Raw genomic sequence first — 17,413 nt, 5'->3', positions numbered from 1 at the left:
AATTCTGATGGGGAAAGATCAAGTACTCATCTTGTAGTTTGTCGCAATGTCAGGAGTCCCTTGCAGAGATGGATGAAGGTTAAGATGATTGGTTGTCCTCCAGGAATGTTCAGGCGTTGCGGCGACAGATCCAAAAGGGAGTTAGTCTTGTTCCTCCTCATCAGCGTTCAATGACGAGGATTCCATCCATGTTGGAAGAAGTCGCCGGCCCTTTACAATGGAAATTCTCACCTGATACAGAAACCCAAAGGGGGTATTGAAGATCCGAAGTATAGAGGGAATCAATCGTCATTTATCAATTCAGCTATCCCATTTTTAGACCCACTGTATTCTCAAAGGGGACTTTACTTCTTAATATTACTCTAGCCTACATTTAAGTAACTTCAAAAGATGTCCGATTTTACTTGGACAATCAATCTCCTGGAGAGAATGAGAAATGTACCCCCAACGAAAACATTACTGGAAATTGAAAGAAATCTCAAGAAACAGTTAACACTATGACAGCTGGGATTAGAATGATCGCTCTCCTAGTTTTCAGAGGCGTCCAGACTGATCAGTTTTAACCATAATTACTTTGAAATATTACCCGATCGCCAGTGAATTTCTCTTCGTCCACTCTCTTTCTTCCTCAGTAAATAAGGAAGGTGATACGTTCAAGCAAGAAGGAAACCAGAGAGAACAGTTATTTCCTTTTGCAAGTTTAGGAATTATAGGCTTGATTCACATACTTCTGGTGTCTAGATCTGTCGTGAGAATAGATAATTCCAAGTGGGATGTGGGATCCAGGACTTTAATAAGATTCTGGTCAAATTATAATGATTTAGAAATGCGGCTAAGTTGCCAATGAACAAAAAAATTCACTATCTTCATGGGAACTGAAAACTACTAACTTAAGATAGAATAAATTCCATTTAATAACTCAAATTTTGGTAACAGAAGTAGCGGTATGGCGGGAGTGTGTGACGGTTTTTCCTCCTGCTAGCCATGCATTCATTCCAGAAGGTTTTGTTGCAGGTCTTCGAGACTTTGTCGCATTTATTTGTGACCCACCCGCTGCCGCCGTATTAGACCGGAGCACCCGGAAGTACAAGCTGAGTTGATCCTCGGCGCGCATTGTGTTTAGTTCTGACTGGTTGTCCCCCCTCCACGTGGATGAGCGCTTTTGCTCCCATCTTCAATCTTGATGCCGCAGTCTTTAATTGACTAATAGATTCTTTTGAATTGAAGATATTTTGTGAAAGACTTTCGTGGACGACCTGAATTGTCTCGTCATTTATAATTGGTCCCGATGCGAAGACCCATCTTCAACTAAAGCAGAGTTCATACATGAATTCACCCCATTTGATTCTCATCATCACCTTTCAGATCCTGACCGCTCCTACTTTCAAATTATTTTTCAGCTCTTCCAGCGAATAAGGGCGACCGTTGACTATAGTTTGTTGTATTGTAAAACAGCGTGATTTCCATCTCTCCTAGCAATCAACAAGAATTTTTTCAGTTCCCTACGTGTACCTCTGATGTGAGCCGTGGAATCCTCTTCTACTACATATAACAGTCTTCGAATCTCCCGCCTCTGACTTAAGATTTCTAGCTTTTTCTTAAAATTCAAAGCTTACAATAATTGGCCTACCGTTTCAGCTCGGCGACCATTCTATGCACTCGCTCAATGTCTTATGGCTCCATATTCACATTCAATTTTGTCCGAATAATATCTATGATCATGACCTCGCACATGTTACTGTTCTCCCCGTTCTCCCTTGAATTTTGTAGAACACTGAGTTGTTATGTCTTGAAAATCCCTCTAAGCGATCCACGTCTACCTTTAATTGGCTGTTTTCCCTTAGGAAGACGATCACAATGTTTCTTAAGCATAGCAACCTCATTATTCAATACCACAGTATCCTTATTTATGTTCACCACAGCACTTCTTATTTCGGGAATGTCAACAATTATTTTTCTATATTTTCTAATTTTTGAAACAAATCATCGACAGTCCTCTGTGGACCCGGGTAGACTCAATGCCAGCGATGGCCAACAGAATCAAAATACACACGCTGTAAGAATATTACAACTTTTACAATTTACTGCTGATTTACAGGCATTGTTCAACCTAAAAAGAATAGCACCGAACACAACAACAAACATTTCGACTCGTAACCGGTAAATCACACAATCTAATGGCATTATCAAACACGATTAGAGAGGTTCCGAAACACAACCGCTCACTTCAACGTCTCCTACTCAACCATTATCAATTATAAGGTATTGGAATCGAAATACAGGATGGCATATAGAAATGAGAAGGATAAATACCTATGGGAAAGGAAATACCTTTCTGATACTCTGATACTGTGGCCTGGTGATGATTACAAGCTGCTTGGCAATATTAATTCACTGCTCCTTGCTTCTCCCAAATATTCACGATATTCATTAAACACTTCAATCAACTATTGACATATAATGTCCGGCTAGACAAATAACAAAATAACAAATAAAGTAAGCCGGAACGGTCTGGTTTTGCACCCTCTTGATCCGTCTGCTTTCTTTCCGACTGAGAAGGAAAGCCTGCGCTGACGACAGTTTTCGACAATCCACCCCAGGAGGCAGCACCGCACGGAACAGCGCTACATGGACGCGATCATTCAAGAATGGCAAACACACCTTGTCATTTGAGTAGGATTGATATTCGGGACTCACCCCTAATGGGACGCTGTAGAAATCCATTGAACGATTATTTTGGTGATCCACATTCCCGAAAAGAATTGATGTCTGAGCGCGCTGTGTTCGCTTCAATGGTTGAAACCAGAGTGCCCGGAAAGAATGCAATTTTTGGTCAGGTCTGACTCTTCCTAGGCCTACACGTGGAAAACTAGACTATGGCAGGGGGAAGAAGAGCCGGAAACTGTTGATGGGACGAGTGGATGGAAACTATCTCCCAGGCTGGGATGCAAGCTAGGCAGTTCCGCAACCCTGAGAAAGATCCCACGTCGTCCATTGGTTGAAAAAAGCTTTCCGTACCTATGCTAGGCAGCCAGTATATGAAATATTATGTTCAATTTCACTATTTCAATAACACTACTTTCAATTGCTTCCATTATACGTGTTTGTCATATTAAGTGATTACCTAACGAAGAAAATTATTCCCTTTCACTGGTTCTCATGATGAATTGTTCTTGTCATTGATCACTTATAGAAATAGTTGCTACTGGTTGTCTCTTCGTTTTTTCCTTTCTCACTGGTTTACATCAATCATTGTCCTTGTCATTTATCAGTAGTGGAAAATATTAGCTGCTGGTTGTCCCTTCGTTTTGCTGCTGGTTGCTTCCTTGTTAGTATTGTGCTAGGAAAATTATTTATTATTCTACTGTCCACTTCTTCCAAATATGGAGGAATTTATACTGGGTATGACTATAAAGGTAATCAAAATCAGTTTCAATAGATATGACTATAGGAAAGGTTCATCTAGCGTTAACGGAGATATAACATGGAGGTTTCTCAATGGAGAGTGTAAGGCTAAATTAATTACGGATAATGATTCTAAAACGATATTGGTTTCATCAGGCTATAGGGTCATAGTCATCCTGCCCACTTCGAGAACTAGAGGAGAGTAGTGATGTGTCTCAGTATTTTTTTCAACGCCAGTATTACAACCAATAATAATAATACAGGTGTCATCCGTGACTCGGTCTCTTTGGCTAGAGTTGATGGTGCCGACAGCCAAATTGAATTGTGGTGTGCTGGCACGACAGGTGACGGAACTTGTAGCTGCTCTGCACTTATTCAAAACCTGATTAATGAGAATAATAATTTGAAGTCAGATAGCCTACGGCTTAAAGAACAGTGGGAGGTGGCGATTAATAGGTCTATATCTGATGATGTTCGATCATGGAGTTAACTGATTGTCTGACAAAGCAGTGCAGTGATTCGAGTACACAGACGGATGTAGTCGTGAGTGATAAAACAGTTGATACTCCTCTTCTGTTGGTGGAGCAAATGAGACTAGCGAATAGTTTTGTTTTGCCTTTTGGATTGGATATTGATAGCTTGCAGCTGCTTATTGAGGAAAATGTAGTTTGATGGATCAATTGATTGCCGTAGGAGAGGAGTTGGAGAGGACAAGGGAGGCGCTTACTCGTTTGCAGGGTTAAGCGATAATCTGGGGAATGGTCAGCATAATTCTGTTAGTGCAAGTACAAATTGCTCTCTATTCCAGGAAAATCCTTCGATTAAAAAATGGTCTGATAGTCATGGTAGGGGTATAAATGAGCTGTTGACTAATCGGTTACCTTCCAATACCAGTTGTTATTCTTATGTTGCATCAGGGCGCCTCTTGAAATCCCGATTGAAAAAATGCTAGATAAGAGGGAGATTGGTGAGACAAAAAGAGGTGACTTTGTTGCTTTGATTGGGGGCACAAATAGTTTTGCTCAGGGTTCTTACTCCAGGATAATATTGACAACTTATCAGTTATTGTCCAAAGTGATAAATAGCTACAGTCATACCAACCTCATTCTTTGCACAGTCCCTTACAGATACGATCTTCCAGGGAGCTCTGATGAAAATCGTGTTATTAGTTGTGTGAATAGGCTATAAGATGTATTCCTTATCATTACCTGCATTTGTCAATTAGGATTATTAATTTATGGAGCTACAATAGATCTCTGCATACTAACCATGGTCTGCATCTCAACAGAAAGGGAAAGCTGAGGCTAGATAAGGATTTTCTGAGTATATTGCTGAGTTAACTTGGCAAAAAATAGTCTTCCTTCTGTGAGTGTTAAATCTTTTAGTCACGTGAATGACAGGTCTGCACATAATTGTGGGGTTTTGAGCTCTCTTGAGGGTATTCAGTGACATCAGCATTTTGTAGAGAAAGTATGGCAAGGGAGAGTTGCAATCTTAGTTGGGGATGATATTTCTGTCACGGTCAGAGAGGATATTAATGATTTTCTTCAGAGAAGATGTTCGAAGTTACTGCAGTTGAGTCCGAGGGATTGTGTGGTGGTATAAGAGAATGTTCTGTTGTAGTATTTCTCTATAGAACACCGGATAGTTCTTTGGATGACTTCTTATCGCGACTGGATACACTTCTTTGCAGATTGAGTTTGGATGTCATGGCCTTTACCTCAAGGTCATCCAGGTCAACCACCCTAACCTCAAGGTCATCCAGGTCAACCACCCCCAACCTCAAGGTCATCCAGGTCAACCACCTTAACCTCAAGGTCATCCAGGTCAACCACCTTAACGTCAAGGTCATCCAGGTCAACAACCTTAACCTCAAGGTCATCCAGGTCAACCGCACCCACCTCAAGGTCATCTAGGTCAACCACACCCACCTCAAGGTCATCTAGTTCAACCAAACCCACCTCAACGTCATCCAGGTTAACCACCTTAACCTCTAGGTCATCCAGGTCGACCACTCTAACCTCAAGGTCACCGAAAAAAAAAAATGATGGAAAAAAAATTAAAAAAAAAAATTGAAAAAAAAAAATTAAAAAATTGAAAAAAAAAAATAGAAAAAAAAATTGAAAAAAAATGAAATGAAAAAAAAATTGAAAAAAAAAGGAATTAAAAAAAAAAATTAAAAAAAAAAAAATTTAAAAAACAAAAAAAAATTAAAAAAAAAAATAAAAAATTAGAAAAAAAAACATGAAATCGGGAATAAATGGGGAAAAGAGGGAAAAAAGGGAAAAGAAAAATTCTCTCTGGATCCTGAACTGGGGTATAAAAGGAGTTGTTCTACAAGGAGTGGGACATTGTGTCTTTGACAGTCATGCCGTCAGTACATGTGTGTTATCACCAGTACGTGTGTGTGTGATTTTAGTATATTGGTTTTGGATCACTTTCATCTTCATCAACACCAAGAGTAAGTATCATTTTATAGTTCTATATATATTTATATTATATTCATGATTTAACAATCAAGTCCAAAAGAGTAGAATTTTGAAGTAGATGGTTTGAGACTAAATTCTAAAATGACTTACATTCGAAAATGATGAGTTAATTATAAATTAGGATCCAATACATAGAGTACATGACATAGTCGAAAATGACTAGTGTAATTATGAATTAGGTTCCAATACATACAAGTTATGAGTTTAATTATGAATTAGGTCCTTCGAGTTGGTGGTTGTAATCCATCCTAAGCTAAAAAACGTATAATTACGAAGTAGATCCTAGACCCCCATTCACATTCCCCCATACAGCTCCAGACCATCATCCCTAGAACATAAACACCATAGAGTAAATGACATAGTCAAAAATGGCCATGTAATTATGAATTAGGTTCCAATACATACAAATTATGAGTTAAATTATGAATTTGGTTCTTCGAGTTGGTGGTTGTAATCCATCCTAACCTAAAAAACGGATAATCACAAAGTAGATCCTAGACCTCCATTCACATGGTTGTAATTCATCCTAACCTAGAAAACATATAATCACAAAGTAGATCCTAGACCCCCATTCACATTCCCCCATACAGCTCCGGACCATCATCTCTAGAACATAAACACCATAGAGTAAATGACATAGTCAAAAATGACTAGTGTAATTATGAATTAGGTTCTGATACATACAAGTTAAGAGTTTAATTGTGAATGAGGTTCTTCGATGATGGGACGACTGGCGGTGATAGTGGGGCGACTGGTGACGATGGTGAGGCGACTTGTGGTGGTTGATGACTGGTTGTGGTTGGATGCCGGTGTTATGGATTGAGGTCTACTTCTGATGAGCAATCCATCGATGATAAGCAGACTCCATCCACTGGAATTTTCTTCAAATTTCGACTCCTCATCCAGTAGGGTAATGCACGCTTGGTTGATGATGTCTGAAAGATTGATGATACTTAAGATGGTGTAGTTTGGAGTTTTGAAGGCGACATTCTAAAACTCTTCTTGATCGAAGAAGGTCTTATCAAGGGTGCTGCGGAAATATGTTGCCTCCAATACTAGATTGAACTTCATTGCTCCATGTGTCTGCAGTTGTTGACTGATGTTGTGAACAATTTTATCCTTCAGACTGCTCAGAAAGGTGTGGAAATCTTTGGCAGGCTCATCCTTGTATGCATTATTGTAGTATAGAGTCGTGAGTCTGGATTTGAATGCCTCCTCCAGGACAACAAACTCGTCCACTGAGTTTGCTGTTTGCTGACATCGTACAGCTTTGCTCATCAGGAACAATGCAGAACAATATTGTATTAGTATGGTATGCAGTATTCAACTCTATATATATCACTATCACAGATGTGGGGGATGAAGGCAGTGAATCAGTATCTAGGATCGTGGGTTGGAGGATGGGGTTCATAGGTGTTTATGTTCTAGGATGATGGTCCAGAGCTGTATGGTGGGGTGGGGTGGAGTTGCGATGGGGGGATGTGAATGGGGGTCTAGGTCTACTTTGTGATTATATGGTTTTTAGGTTAGGATGGATTACAAGCATGTGAATGGAGGTCTAGGATCTACTTATGGGGATGGGTGTGGATGGGGGAATGTGAATGGGGGTCTAGGATCTACTTTGTGATTATACTGTTTTTAGGTTAGGATGAATTACAACCATGTGAATGGAGGTCTAGGATCTACTTTGTGATTATACATTTTTTAGGTTAGGATGGATTACAACCACCAACTCGAAGAACCTAATTCACAATTAAACTCTTTACTTGTATGTATTGGAACCTAATTCATAATTACACTAGTCATTTTTGACTATGTCATTTACTCTATGGTGTTTATGTTCTAGGGATGATGGTCCGGAGCTGTATGGGGGAATGTGAATGGGGGTCTGGGATCTACTTTGTGATTATACGTTTTTTAGGTTAGGATGAATTACAACCATGTGAATGGAGGTCTAGGATCTACTTTGTGATTATACGTTTTTTAGGTTAGGATCGATTACACCATCAACTCGAAGAACCTAATTCATAATTTAACTCATAACTTGTATGTATTGGAACCTAATTCATAATTACACTAGTCATTTTTGACTATGTCATTTACTCTATGGTGTTTATGTTCTAGGGATGATGGTCCCGAGCTGTATGGGGGAATGTGAATGGGGGTCTAGGATCTACTTTGTAATTATATGTTTTTTAGGTTAGGATGGATCACAACCACCACTCGAAGAACCTCATTCACAATTAAACTCTTAACTTGTATGTATTGGAACCTAATTCATAATTACACTAGTCATTTTTGACTATGTCATTTACTCTATGGTGTTTATGTTCTAGAGATGATGGTCCGGAGCTGTATGGGGGAATGTGAATGGGGGTCTAGGATCTACTTTGTGATTATACATTTTCTAGGTTAGGATGATTACAACCATGTGAATGGAGGTCTAGGATCTACTTTGTGATTATCCGTTTTTTAGGTTAGGATGGATTACAACCACCAACTCGAAGAACCAATTCATAATTTAACTCATAATTTGTATGTATTGGAACCTAATTCATAATTACACTGGCCATTTTTGACTATGTCATTTACTCTATGGTGTTTATGTTCTGGGGATGATGGTCTGGAGCTGTATGGAGCTGTATATTTTTCATTTTTTTTTCTTAATTTTTTTTTTTTTTTTTTAATTTTTTTTTTTTAATTCTTTAATTTTTTTTTTTTAATTTTTTAATTTTATTTTTTTTTTAATTTTTTTTTATTATTTTTTATTTTTTTTTCAATTTTTTTTCAATTTTTTTAATTTTTTTTTATTATTATTTTTTTCTAATTTTTTTTATTTTTTTTATTATTTTTTTTTATTTTTTTTATTTATTTATTAATTTTTTTTTTTTTTCGGTGACCTTGAGGTTAGGGTGGTTGACCTGGATGACCTTGAGGTTAAGGTGGTTAACCTGGATGACGTTGAGGTGGGTGTGGTTGACTAGATGACCTTGAGTTGGGTGTGGTTGACCTAGATGACCTTGAGGTGGGTGTGGTTGACCTGGATGACCTTGAGGTTAAGGTTGTTGACCTGGATGACCTTGAGGTTAAGGTGGTTGACCTGGATGACCTTGAGGTTAATGTGGTTGACCTGGATGACCTTGAGGTTGGGGATGGTTGACCTGGATGACCTTGTGGTTGGGGGTGGTTGACACGGATGACCTTGAGGTAGGGTGGTTGACCTGGATGACCTTGAGGTAAAGGCCGGTCCTGGGACACTTGTGTCCCAGGACCGGCCTTTTATATCAACTGAGAGCGTTGTGGGTGGGGTGATTGACTTGGGTTTGTCTGATCATCATGTGATTTGTCAGGGTTATTGGTCGAAATCAATGTGAGGATGAGAAGTATATGAATAAGAGAATTTTCTCAAGCAAAAATATTGAACGCTTTTTAGATTCATTGGAAGTGGGAGCTTATGAAGATTGTTTTCATCCTCTAGCTGTGATTTGTGTTTCAAGAAGTTTTTCTCTAGATTCAATCGAGGCTTCATGGAGGCATTTCCAATCAAAACCATGAAGATTAAAAAGAATAGTTCAATGAGAAAATGGTCGACTCCAGGTTTGAGAATCTCACTTAATACAAAAAGAGAGTTGTTAATGTCTTTGAAGAATGATGCAAGGCGGGATCCTAGTTTTCATTTATATGTTTAAAAGTATAGTAAGGTACTAGAAAAAACAATCACTTTGGCAAGAAAAAGTATCTTGATAGCCTGATTAAGCATCCGGATAATGTGACAAAGGGTACTTGGCAGGTAATAAGGAATACTATGGAAAATTCATCTTTCAAAAACGAATGCCCTAAATTGTTTGCAGATGGAGTTTTGGTTGACGAGCCTGTTCAGGTTGCACAATGTTTTAATGAGCACTTCAACAGAAAATCCAAAGCACATAGTTGCAACTCAGAGGAAATTAAAGAGTACCTACAAGCCTTTAGACAACATAGAATAGAGAATAATAGGGGTATTAGACAGTTCAGATTTCAACCATTATCGGAAGGGCAGGTTCTCTTACCCCTGTGGGGTGGAAGAGAAGGGTCAAACAAGGTAGACCTAGAACTCAAGTTAACGAGGAGAAAATACCCACAGTATCTCCTGCTTGTCATAAAAGGCGACTAAAAGGAGGCCCTCTTCTCCAGAGCCCTTATTCCCACTTCCTTCTTCTTCTTGAACATGCTCTGGATCTTTCTTTTTTCTGAATGATAGTTTCTTTATCGACTTGGCTTTGTGTAATTCTTTCTTTTAACTCGTCTTTTATCTTTTTGTCTGGTCTTCCTTGGCCAAGTTCTTGCCTTTAAAGCCCTAGTCTCCCAAAAACAACTTTGGGACTGAGGGCTTATTTTTCCTTTTCTATATATTTTCCTACCCCCGTGGAGAATTTATTCATGATAACTCCATGCCTGTTGTAAGAGGCGAGTAGGGAGGACGAATGATCGCCGGCTAGAGTGATCTCCTCTTATCGGCCAACAGCTTCGGGTGGATGAGCTGGTAAGAGAAGAGCACCCTCTTGCCCTGAAGTTGAGAAACTGGCTCCTTAAGGCAGATGAGCTGCAGAATGCGGCCAACGGCATGAGGATGAGGAAGAGTTTTCGGACAAACCACCTCATTATAGATCCAGATTGGATAAGTCCTAGTAAAACCATCATGGCAAGGCTTACAACAAAAAATCCGGAATAGTTCCTCGTTTGGATCTCCGGAGGAAATGTTTTAAGCAGTGTTGCAACGGTGAAACTAACACGAAGAAACTTGAGAATAGCAAGAGAATAGCAACCTGGAACGTACGAACTCTGAACACACCAGGAAAAACACACAACGTCATCAAAGAAATGAAGCGACTTCACATAGATATCCTCGGAGTGAGCGAAATGCGATGGCTTGACTCAGGCGAGGTAAATTTGGAGGGATACAAAGCATTCTACTCAGGAAGAAATGATGGAAGACATGAGGATGGAGTGGGAGTGATTGTGACAAGAGAACTAGCAGCATGCATCAAGACTTTCACACCCATTTCAAAGTGGATACTGCTTGTACAATTGGAAGGAAGCCCGGTAAGCATCAACATCATCCAAGTATACGCCCCAACTCTGGATAAACCAGATGAGTTGGTAGATGAAATCTACGCCTCCATCAACAATGTCATGAGTAAACTGAGGAAGAATGACATAAATATTGTAATGGAGACTTCAACTCCAAAGTGGGGGAAGGGTCAACCTCTGACGCTGTTGGCTCATTTGGACTTGGAGAGAGAAACAAGAGAGGAGACTCACTGGAACTGTTTGCATCAACACATGACTAAGTTGTAACAAACACATGGTTGAAACAACCCAAGCGCCGTTGTATACCTGGAAAAGTCCCAGTGACAAACCAGAAAAGGTGATCAGAGATCAGATTGACTTTATCATGATCAACAAGAGGTTCTGAAACAGCTGCATGACAATGAGGACCTACCCAGGTGCTGATATTCTATCTGATCATAATCCCCTGATGGGAGATTCCAGAATAAGAATGAAGAAGATCAAAAAGAATCACCCCCACCTTTTGATTTGAGAGAACTGAGAGATAAGGAAACAAAGGCAGATGTGATATGGACTCTTAATGATCAGTATGAAGGGACAGACAGAGGTGATGTGGAAATGGAACTGGAAGGTCTACAGAAAATAGTACAAAATATAAAAACGGATATGCTGATTCCAGGAAAGAGGAGGAATAAACCATGGATGACAAAGGAGATCCTTGAACTTATGGGGGATAGAAGATTGTCAAGGGGTAACAAAGGTGAGTACTGTAGGATCCAGAGTATCATTGTAAACAAAATAAGAGAAGCCAAAGAGAAAGAATTGATTGAAGAGTGTGAAGAGAAAGAATATTCACAGAGCAAGCATGACGTCTTCAACATCTACAAGAAAGTGAGAGAGCTTACCGGGACTGGCCGAAGGAAGACGGGAAGAGTGCTGTTATCAGATGAGGGAGATGTAATTCTATCTTTGGGAGAGAAGAAAGAACAGTGGACAAAGTACATCGAGAAACTGTTCCAAGACAACAAAGCTGAATACATCCCACATGAGACGGGAGAGTGTGGACCGTACTTTTGGAGGAAGAGGTCATGCAGCAATCAACCAAATGAAGAACGGAAAGCAGCTGGGCCCGATGGAATACACGCAGAGTTGCTTAAACTCCTTGGAACCGAGAACATAAAACGGTTGACAAGCATTTTCAATCAGATTTACACATCGGGCAGGATCCCAGAGTCATGGCTGAAATGGGAGTTCATCACTTTACCAAAGAACCAAGTGCCAAGCCCTGTGACGACTATCACACCAACAGCTTAATGAGCCATGTGCTGGAGCTGTTTCTGAGAATAATTCATAAACGAATATACAAACTGTGTGAACAGAAGAACAGATAGCACCGAATCAGTTTGGTTTCTTAAATGCTGTAGGTACATGGGAAGCCTTTTTTAGTGTGCAAGTACTATTTCAACAAAGCAGAGATGTTAATTGCAGCATTTTGCATGCCTTATAGATTATAAAAAGGCATTTGATCGGGTAATACACGAGAAGATGATGGACATACTCAGAAACATTGGGATGGATTCAGGAACAATTAACATAATAATAAACCTGTACTGGAACCAGTCCGCAGTACTCAAAATACAGGGAGAGCATACTGAGGAGATAAATATTCAACAAGGATGTATTCTTCCACGCATCCTTTTTAATTTATACTCTGAATTCATCTTCAGGGGAGCACTCGAAGAAATAGAAGAAGGCATATCCCTTAACGGCCTGTGTATCAATAATATCAGATTTAAGCAGATGATACCATAATCTTTGCATATACACCGGAAGGACTGCAGGCACTTTTGAACAAAGTCGTACAAGTAAGTGCTAGATATGGACTGGAAATGAATGTCAACAAGACAATACTTTCAATAGTTAGTAAGGAAGAATTCAATAATGTCCATATCACTGTCAATAACATAAGAATAGAAAGAGCAAAGCACTACACATACTTGGGAACTATAATAAATGAAAATTGGGATAATGCACAAGAGATCAAGTGCCAAATAGAAAAAGCAAGAGCAATATTTGTTGAAATGAGTGCCTCATTTAAAATCACAACATAACTCTTACCACACAGGTCCGCTTCTTGAGATGTTACGTCTTCACTGTGTTGCTTTATGGAGTTGAAACATGGACAGTCACACAAGAACTTTCTAAAAGGCTGGAGGCCTTTGAAATGTGGCTGTACAGGAGGATGTTGCAGATCTCTTGGAAAGATAAGGTCACTGATGTAGAGGTCCTGCGACGCATGAATAAGAAGATGGAAATCATTAACACTGTAAAAAGTCGCAAATTACCGTACTTGGGTCACATCATGCGGAATGAGAAGAGATATGCACTGCTGCAGCAAATACTCTAAGGCAAAATTAACAGCAAGCGAGGCCGAGGAAGAAGAAGAACATCATGGCTGGCAAACCTGAGGCAGTGATATGACAAATCATCCAATGAGCTTTTTCGCATTGCAACCAACAGGGTCAGAATTGCATTGATGGTCGCCAACATCCAAACCGGATAGGCCACCTAAGAAGAAGAAGAAAGATTCTCAGGATAATGACAGGCTTAGAAAATAAGAGTTCGGCGGGGTGGGATGGCATTCCTATATTTATCATTTGAAAGTCATGTAATCTCATACTTAAGCCTCTACATACTCGATTAATCTCTCTTTTGATACTGGACATTTTCCTGACTTGTTGAAATACACTGTTTTGAAACCTTTGTACAAGGCTTCTCATACTCAGCTCAATATTTTTTTTGAAAAGTCCTCTCTTTTTTGCAATTCACAGTTTGGATTTAGAAAGGGCAGATCCATTGAAGATGCTGTTTTCGGAATTAACCAGGGTACACTTAAGGCTAGGGATGACTCTGAACAGGCTCTGGGTATTTTCTGTGACTTGTCGGGAGCTTTTGATAATATTCAACATGATCTTCTATTGCACAAATTGAAATACTATGGTTTAAATGGGAAGGAATACTCATGGTTCCAGTCATATTTATCGGGGAGGTTCCATAGAGTGTCAATATCTGTTGGTAATGAAACATGCAGCTCTTCTTGTTTACCTATGTCTCAGGGAGTACCGCAGGGTCCAATATTGGTCCCTCTTATACCTTGTCTATGTTAATGACATCGAGAGTCATGTCAATTTCAAACTCTCTCTTTTTGTGGACGACACTACAGCTTTAATCACCAGAAGAACAGTGAATGTTTGATAAGAGAGGCTGAGAAGTGTCTTGCTGAATAAGATTCGTGGTTTGTTCAGAATAGTCTTAGTTTGAACTACAAAAAACTAAAGTAATTCCCTTAGTAGAGATTATAAAAGTTTTGGAATAAACTTGAATACTCAAAGTAGAGTTGAACTTCTGATTCCACGACATTCTTGGGTCTGATGGTGGAAGCTGCATATTTCTCATGTCACTGGTAAATTGAATAGAGCCTTGTTTGCATCAAGAGTAATGGCTAGAGTAGGGAGTGAAAAAACTGTTCTTTTTGTATATCACGCTTATTTTCTGTCAGTTATGAGATATGGAGTTATTTTTTGGGGAAAAAGTATAGATAATAATGGAATATTCATACTGCAGAAGAAGCCATAAGGATGATTTATAAGATTAATACAATGCGCTCTTGCAGACCTTATTTCAAAGAAAAGAGATTGCTGACGGCTCCTGCTATTTATATATTAGATTTAGCAATCTTAGTTTTTAAAAAAATAGACGAATGTATGAGGAGAACCAGATGAGTCATCCCCATAATACACGATTTAGAGGTTTTGTTCACCCACATCACAGACTGAGCCTGCTGGAGAGTGGCCCGTTTTATATGGGAATGAAAATATTTAATTCAATCCCATCTCACATAAGAGAAATTGATGGCTTGAAGGAGTTCAAAAAACACTCAGGGAATTCCTTATTGTATTGTGTCCGTACAGGTTAGCTGACTTCCTTGTTGAATAATAATTGATTGATGTATGTTATGTGGGATCTGTTGTGTTGAAATAGGAGTGATGGTAGATATCAGATTAAACTTTGACGTGGCATATACTGCTGGATCGTAGCTCCCTTAATGCAGTTCAGTAATTGTGACGAACAAGTAGAGTAAAGTAAAGTAAAAGTAGATGTTCTATTGACTCTATGTCATATTCACAGTACACGAGATAAGACAAGATAAAGGATTGTGAGAGAAATAATATAATAGTACAATCATGTTTCCTCGTTTCAATTCCTAAATCAATGATCGATTCATCAAATTTGTTAGCATTGAGTAATTGAATTACAAAAGAGCCAGGAGAAGCATGTTAATTTTTAATGAGAGAGCAACAGTTCGATGTGCAGGCTCTTACAAAATTGATCATTCTGAAAGATCCAGCCGTCCAAAAGTATTGAATTTCTTGAAAAATTGAAGATAAATATTGTATGAATCGTATGAGATGTTGATGGGACTTACAAGTCATTTACTTTTTGAGGAAAATACTTACAAAGTAGCTCAATTTAACATCGAAAAGATTGGAAGAATAGACTTTCAGAGCACCAATGACGTCACACCAATCATCTGACTCTGATCATTAAAAGATCGACGTGCGCGTGGCCAGTACCTTCTATTCTAGGTACCTTGTTATGATAGATTCTTCTAGTAAAGGCTGTAGACCCAGACCAGCATTATTGAATGTTGATGGTTCACATGAGTTCTTATCAATGACATTCAACCAAGTCATTTTCAAAATTTTATGGAACAGAAATTCCGTTTCATTTTATTCATCCACAGTACAAATTACACTGATGTGATTACATTGAATGTGATTGAATTAAATAATAAGGTAGTCCTTGTGCTATTTTACTTCCAAATTTTGGCAATGACACGGTCCAAGATATGAGGTTGATTTTTCAAATGTACAATGTCTATACAATATTAGTCCAAAATAAACATGAAAAATTTAAATTCTGAATTTAGATGGCTCAAATTGATAAATTAATTAGAAATATTCCACACGATTAGCACTTTAAACGATATAAATTGAGTGAAAATATGCTCAAGTGAAAATTTATCACACTAATATTTCTTTTATTATCAGCCTATCCTATAAATGACAGTAAACTTTTATTTTCAGGAAGTAACTGCACTTGGAGATCCAATAGGACCTAAGGGACCAACTATCATAGAGAAGCCTAACAATGTTGATGATGACTTGAAGGTGGTTACCGATTCAATCAATGCAAAAGTGTTGAATGATGACTTCATAAAACTGATTGCCAGTAGAACGGCGGATCAAAGAGCTGCCATAAATGCAGCCTACTTGAAGGCATCAGGCAAGGTAAAAATAGCAGTTCACAGTGAAAGTACCATTTGCACAGATTCAGTTCAAACAGAATATTTGTAATTCTCATCAAACGAAAATCCAAATTAAATGCTGAAAATGACCCCAAAGACTTTTGCTACTACTAGTAGTTCTGTGAACAGTAGACCTCACGCAATATTTTCATCCACAAGATTGGAACTATAGACCTTATGGAAATACAGCAATAGACTGGCTTCTCCACACATCTGTGTAATCACTTGTCAGCTGATTTATGATGAATAATATTCTATAGTCTGATTTTTACTCTAATATTGGCGTATGAAGAAGGCTCCCTTTTCCTTTCATATTATCCTTGAAATGCAAAATTTTCAAAAACCTTGTATATACGTCGACGCGAAATTAAAAAATGAACATACCTGTCAAATTTCATGAAAATCGATTACCGCTTTTCGCCGTAAATGCGCAACATATGAACATTAAAACATTTAAACATCAAGAGAAATGCCAAACCGTCGACTTGAATCTTAGACCTCAATTCGCTTGGTCAACAAGACAACAGTGTAAACAGCTGGATGGAAATTCGATGAGCACTACTATTCAAAAACTGACCGGCAATGAGGAGGTACTGGGTTCGATTCCCGGACTGACAAATAGTTTTGAATAGAAGCACTCATTGAATTTCCATTTAGATGTTTACCCTGTTGTCAGTATTTGTAGTAGCAGTAGTCTTCTGGGTGATCTCAATAATTTAATTTGGATTTACGTTGGATAATAATATTATTAATTCATTAGCATTTGAATAAGTGCAATATAATCATCAGTAATTTCCATCTGTAGAATATTTGTTCCTACTAGATTGAGTCCATGATGAAAACCATATGCACCAACTATGTTATATGCTAAACCACGACACCATGAACATAGCAGTTCACAGTAAAAGTGCTGTTTGCACAGAATCTCTGTTTGAACTAGATTGAGTCGTCCATATTGAGGGCCATATGCACCACTATTATGGTCGATCGACCAGTTAATATGATCGCATTCATTCTCCCTCCAGGTTGAGTTGTTGAGCCAATTTTGGAGAAAGCACCCACAGAGGTGCATTCAGATTTATAAACACGCGCCGATCATGAA

The 17,413-nt window shown here is 38.7% G+C and overlaps 1 protein-coding gene across 1 annotated transcript in view; it reads left to right on the top strand.

Moving 5' to 3' along the window:
* Positions 1–16,386, top strand: part of LOC120352989 — a 96,510-nt gene extending 80,124 nt beyond the window's left edge. The window contains exon 2 of the mRNA XM_039435365.1: positions 16,091–16,386. Within this exon, the coding sequence (XP_039291299.1) occupies positions 16,091–16,360 (270 nt within the window). The 3' untranslated portion in view covers positions 16,361–16,386. The remainder of the gene's footprint in view (positions 1–16,090) is intronic.
* Positions 16,387–17,413: the final 1,027 nt, after the last annotated feature.

Source organism: Nilaparvata lugens, chromosome 9 (genome assembly GCF_014356525.2).
Source record: "Nilaparvata lugens isolate BPH chromosome 9, ASM1435652v1, whole genome shotgun sequence".
NCBI lineage: Eukaryota > Metazoa > Arthropoda > Insecta > Hemiptera > Delphacidae > Nilaparvata > Nilaparvata lugens.
This window is presented reverse-complemented; position numbering and strand designations above follow the sequence as displayed.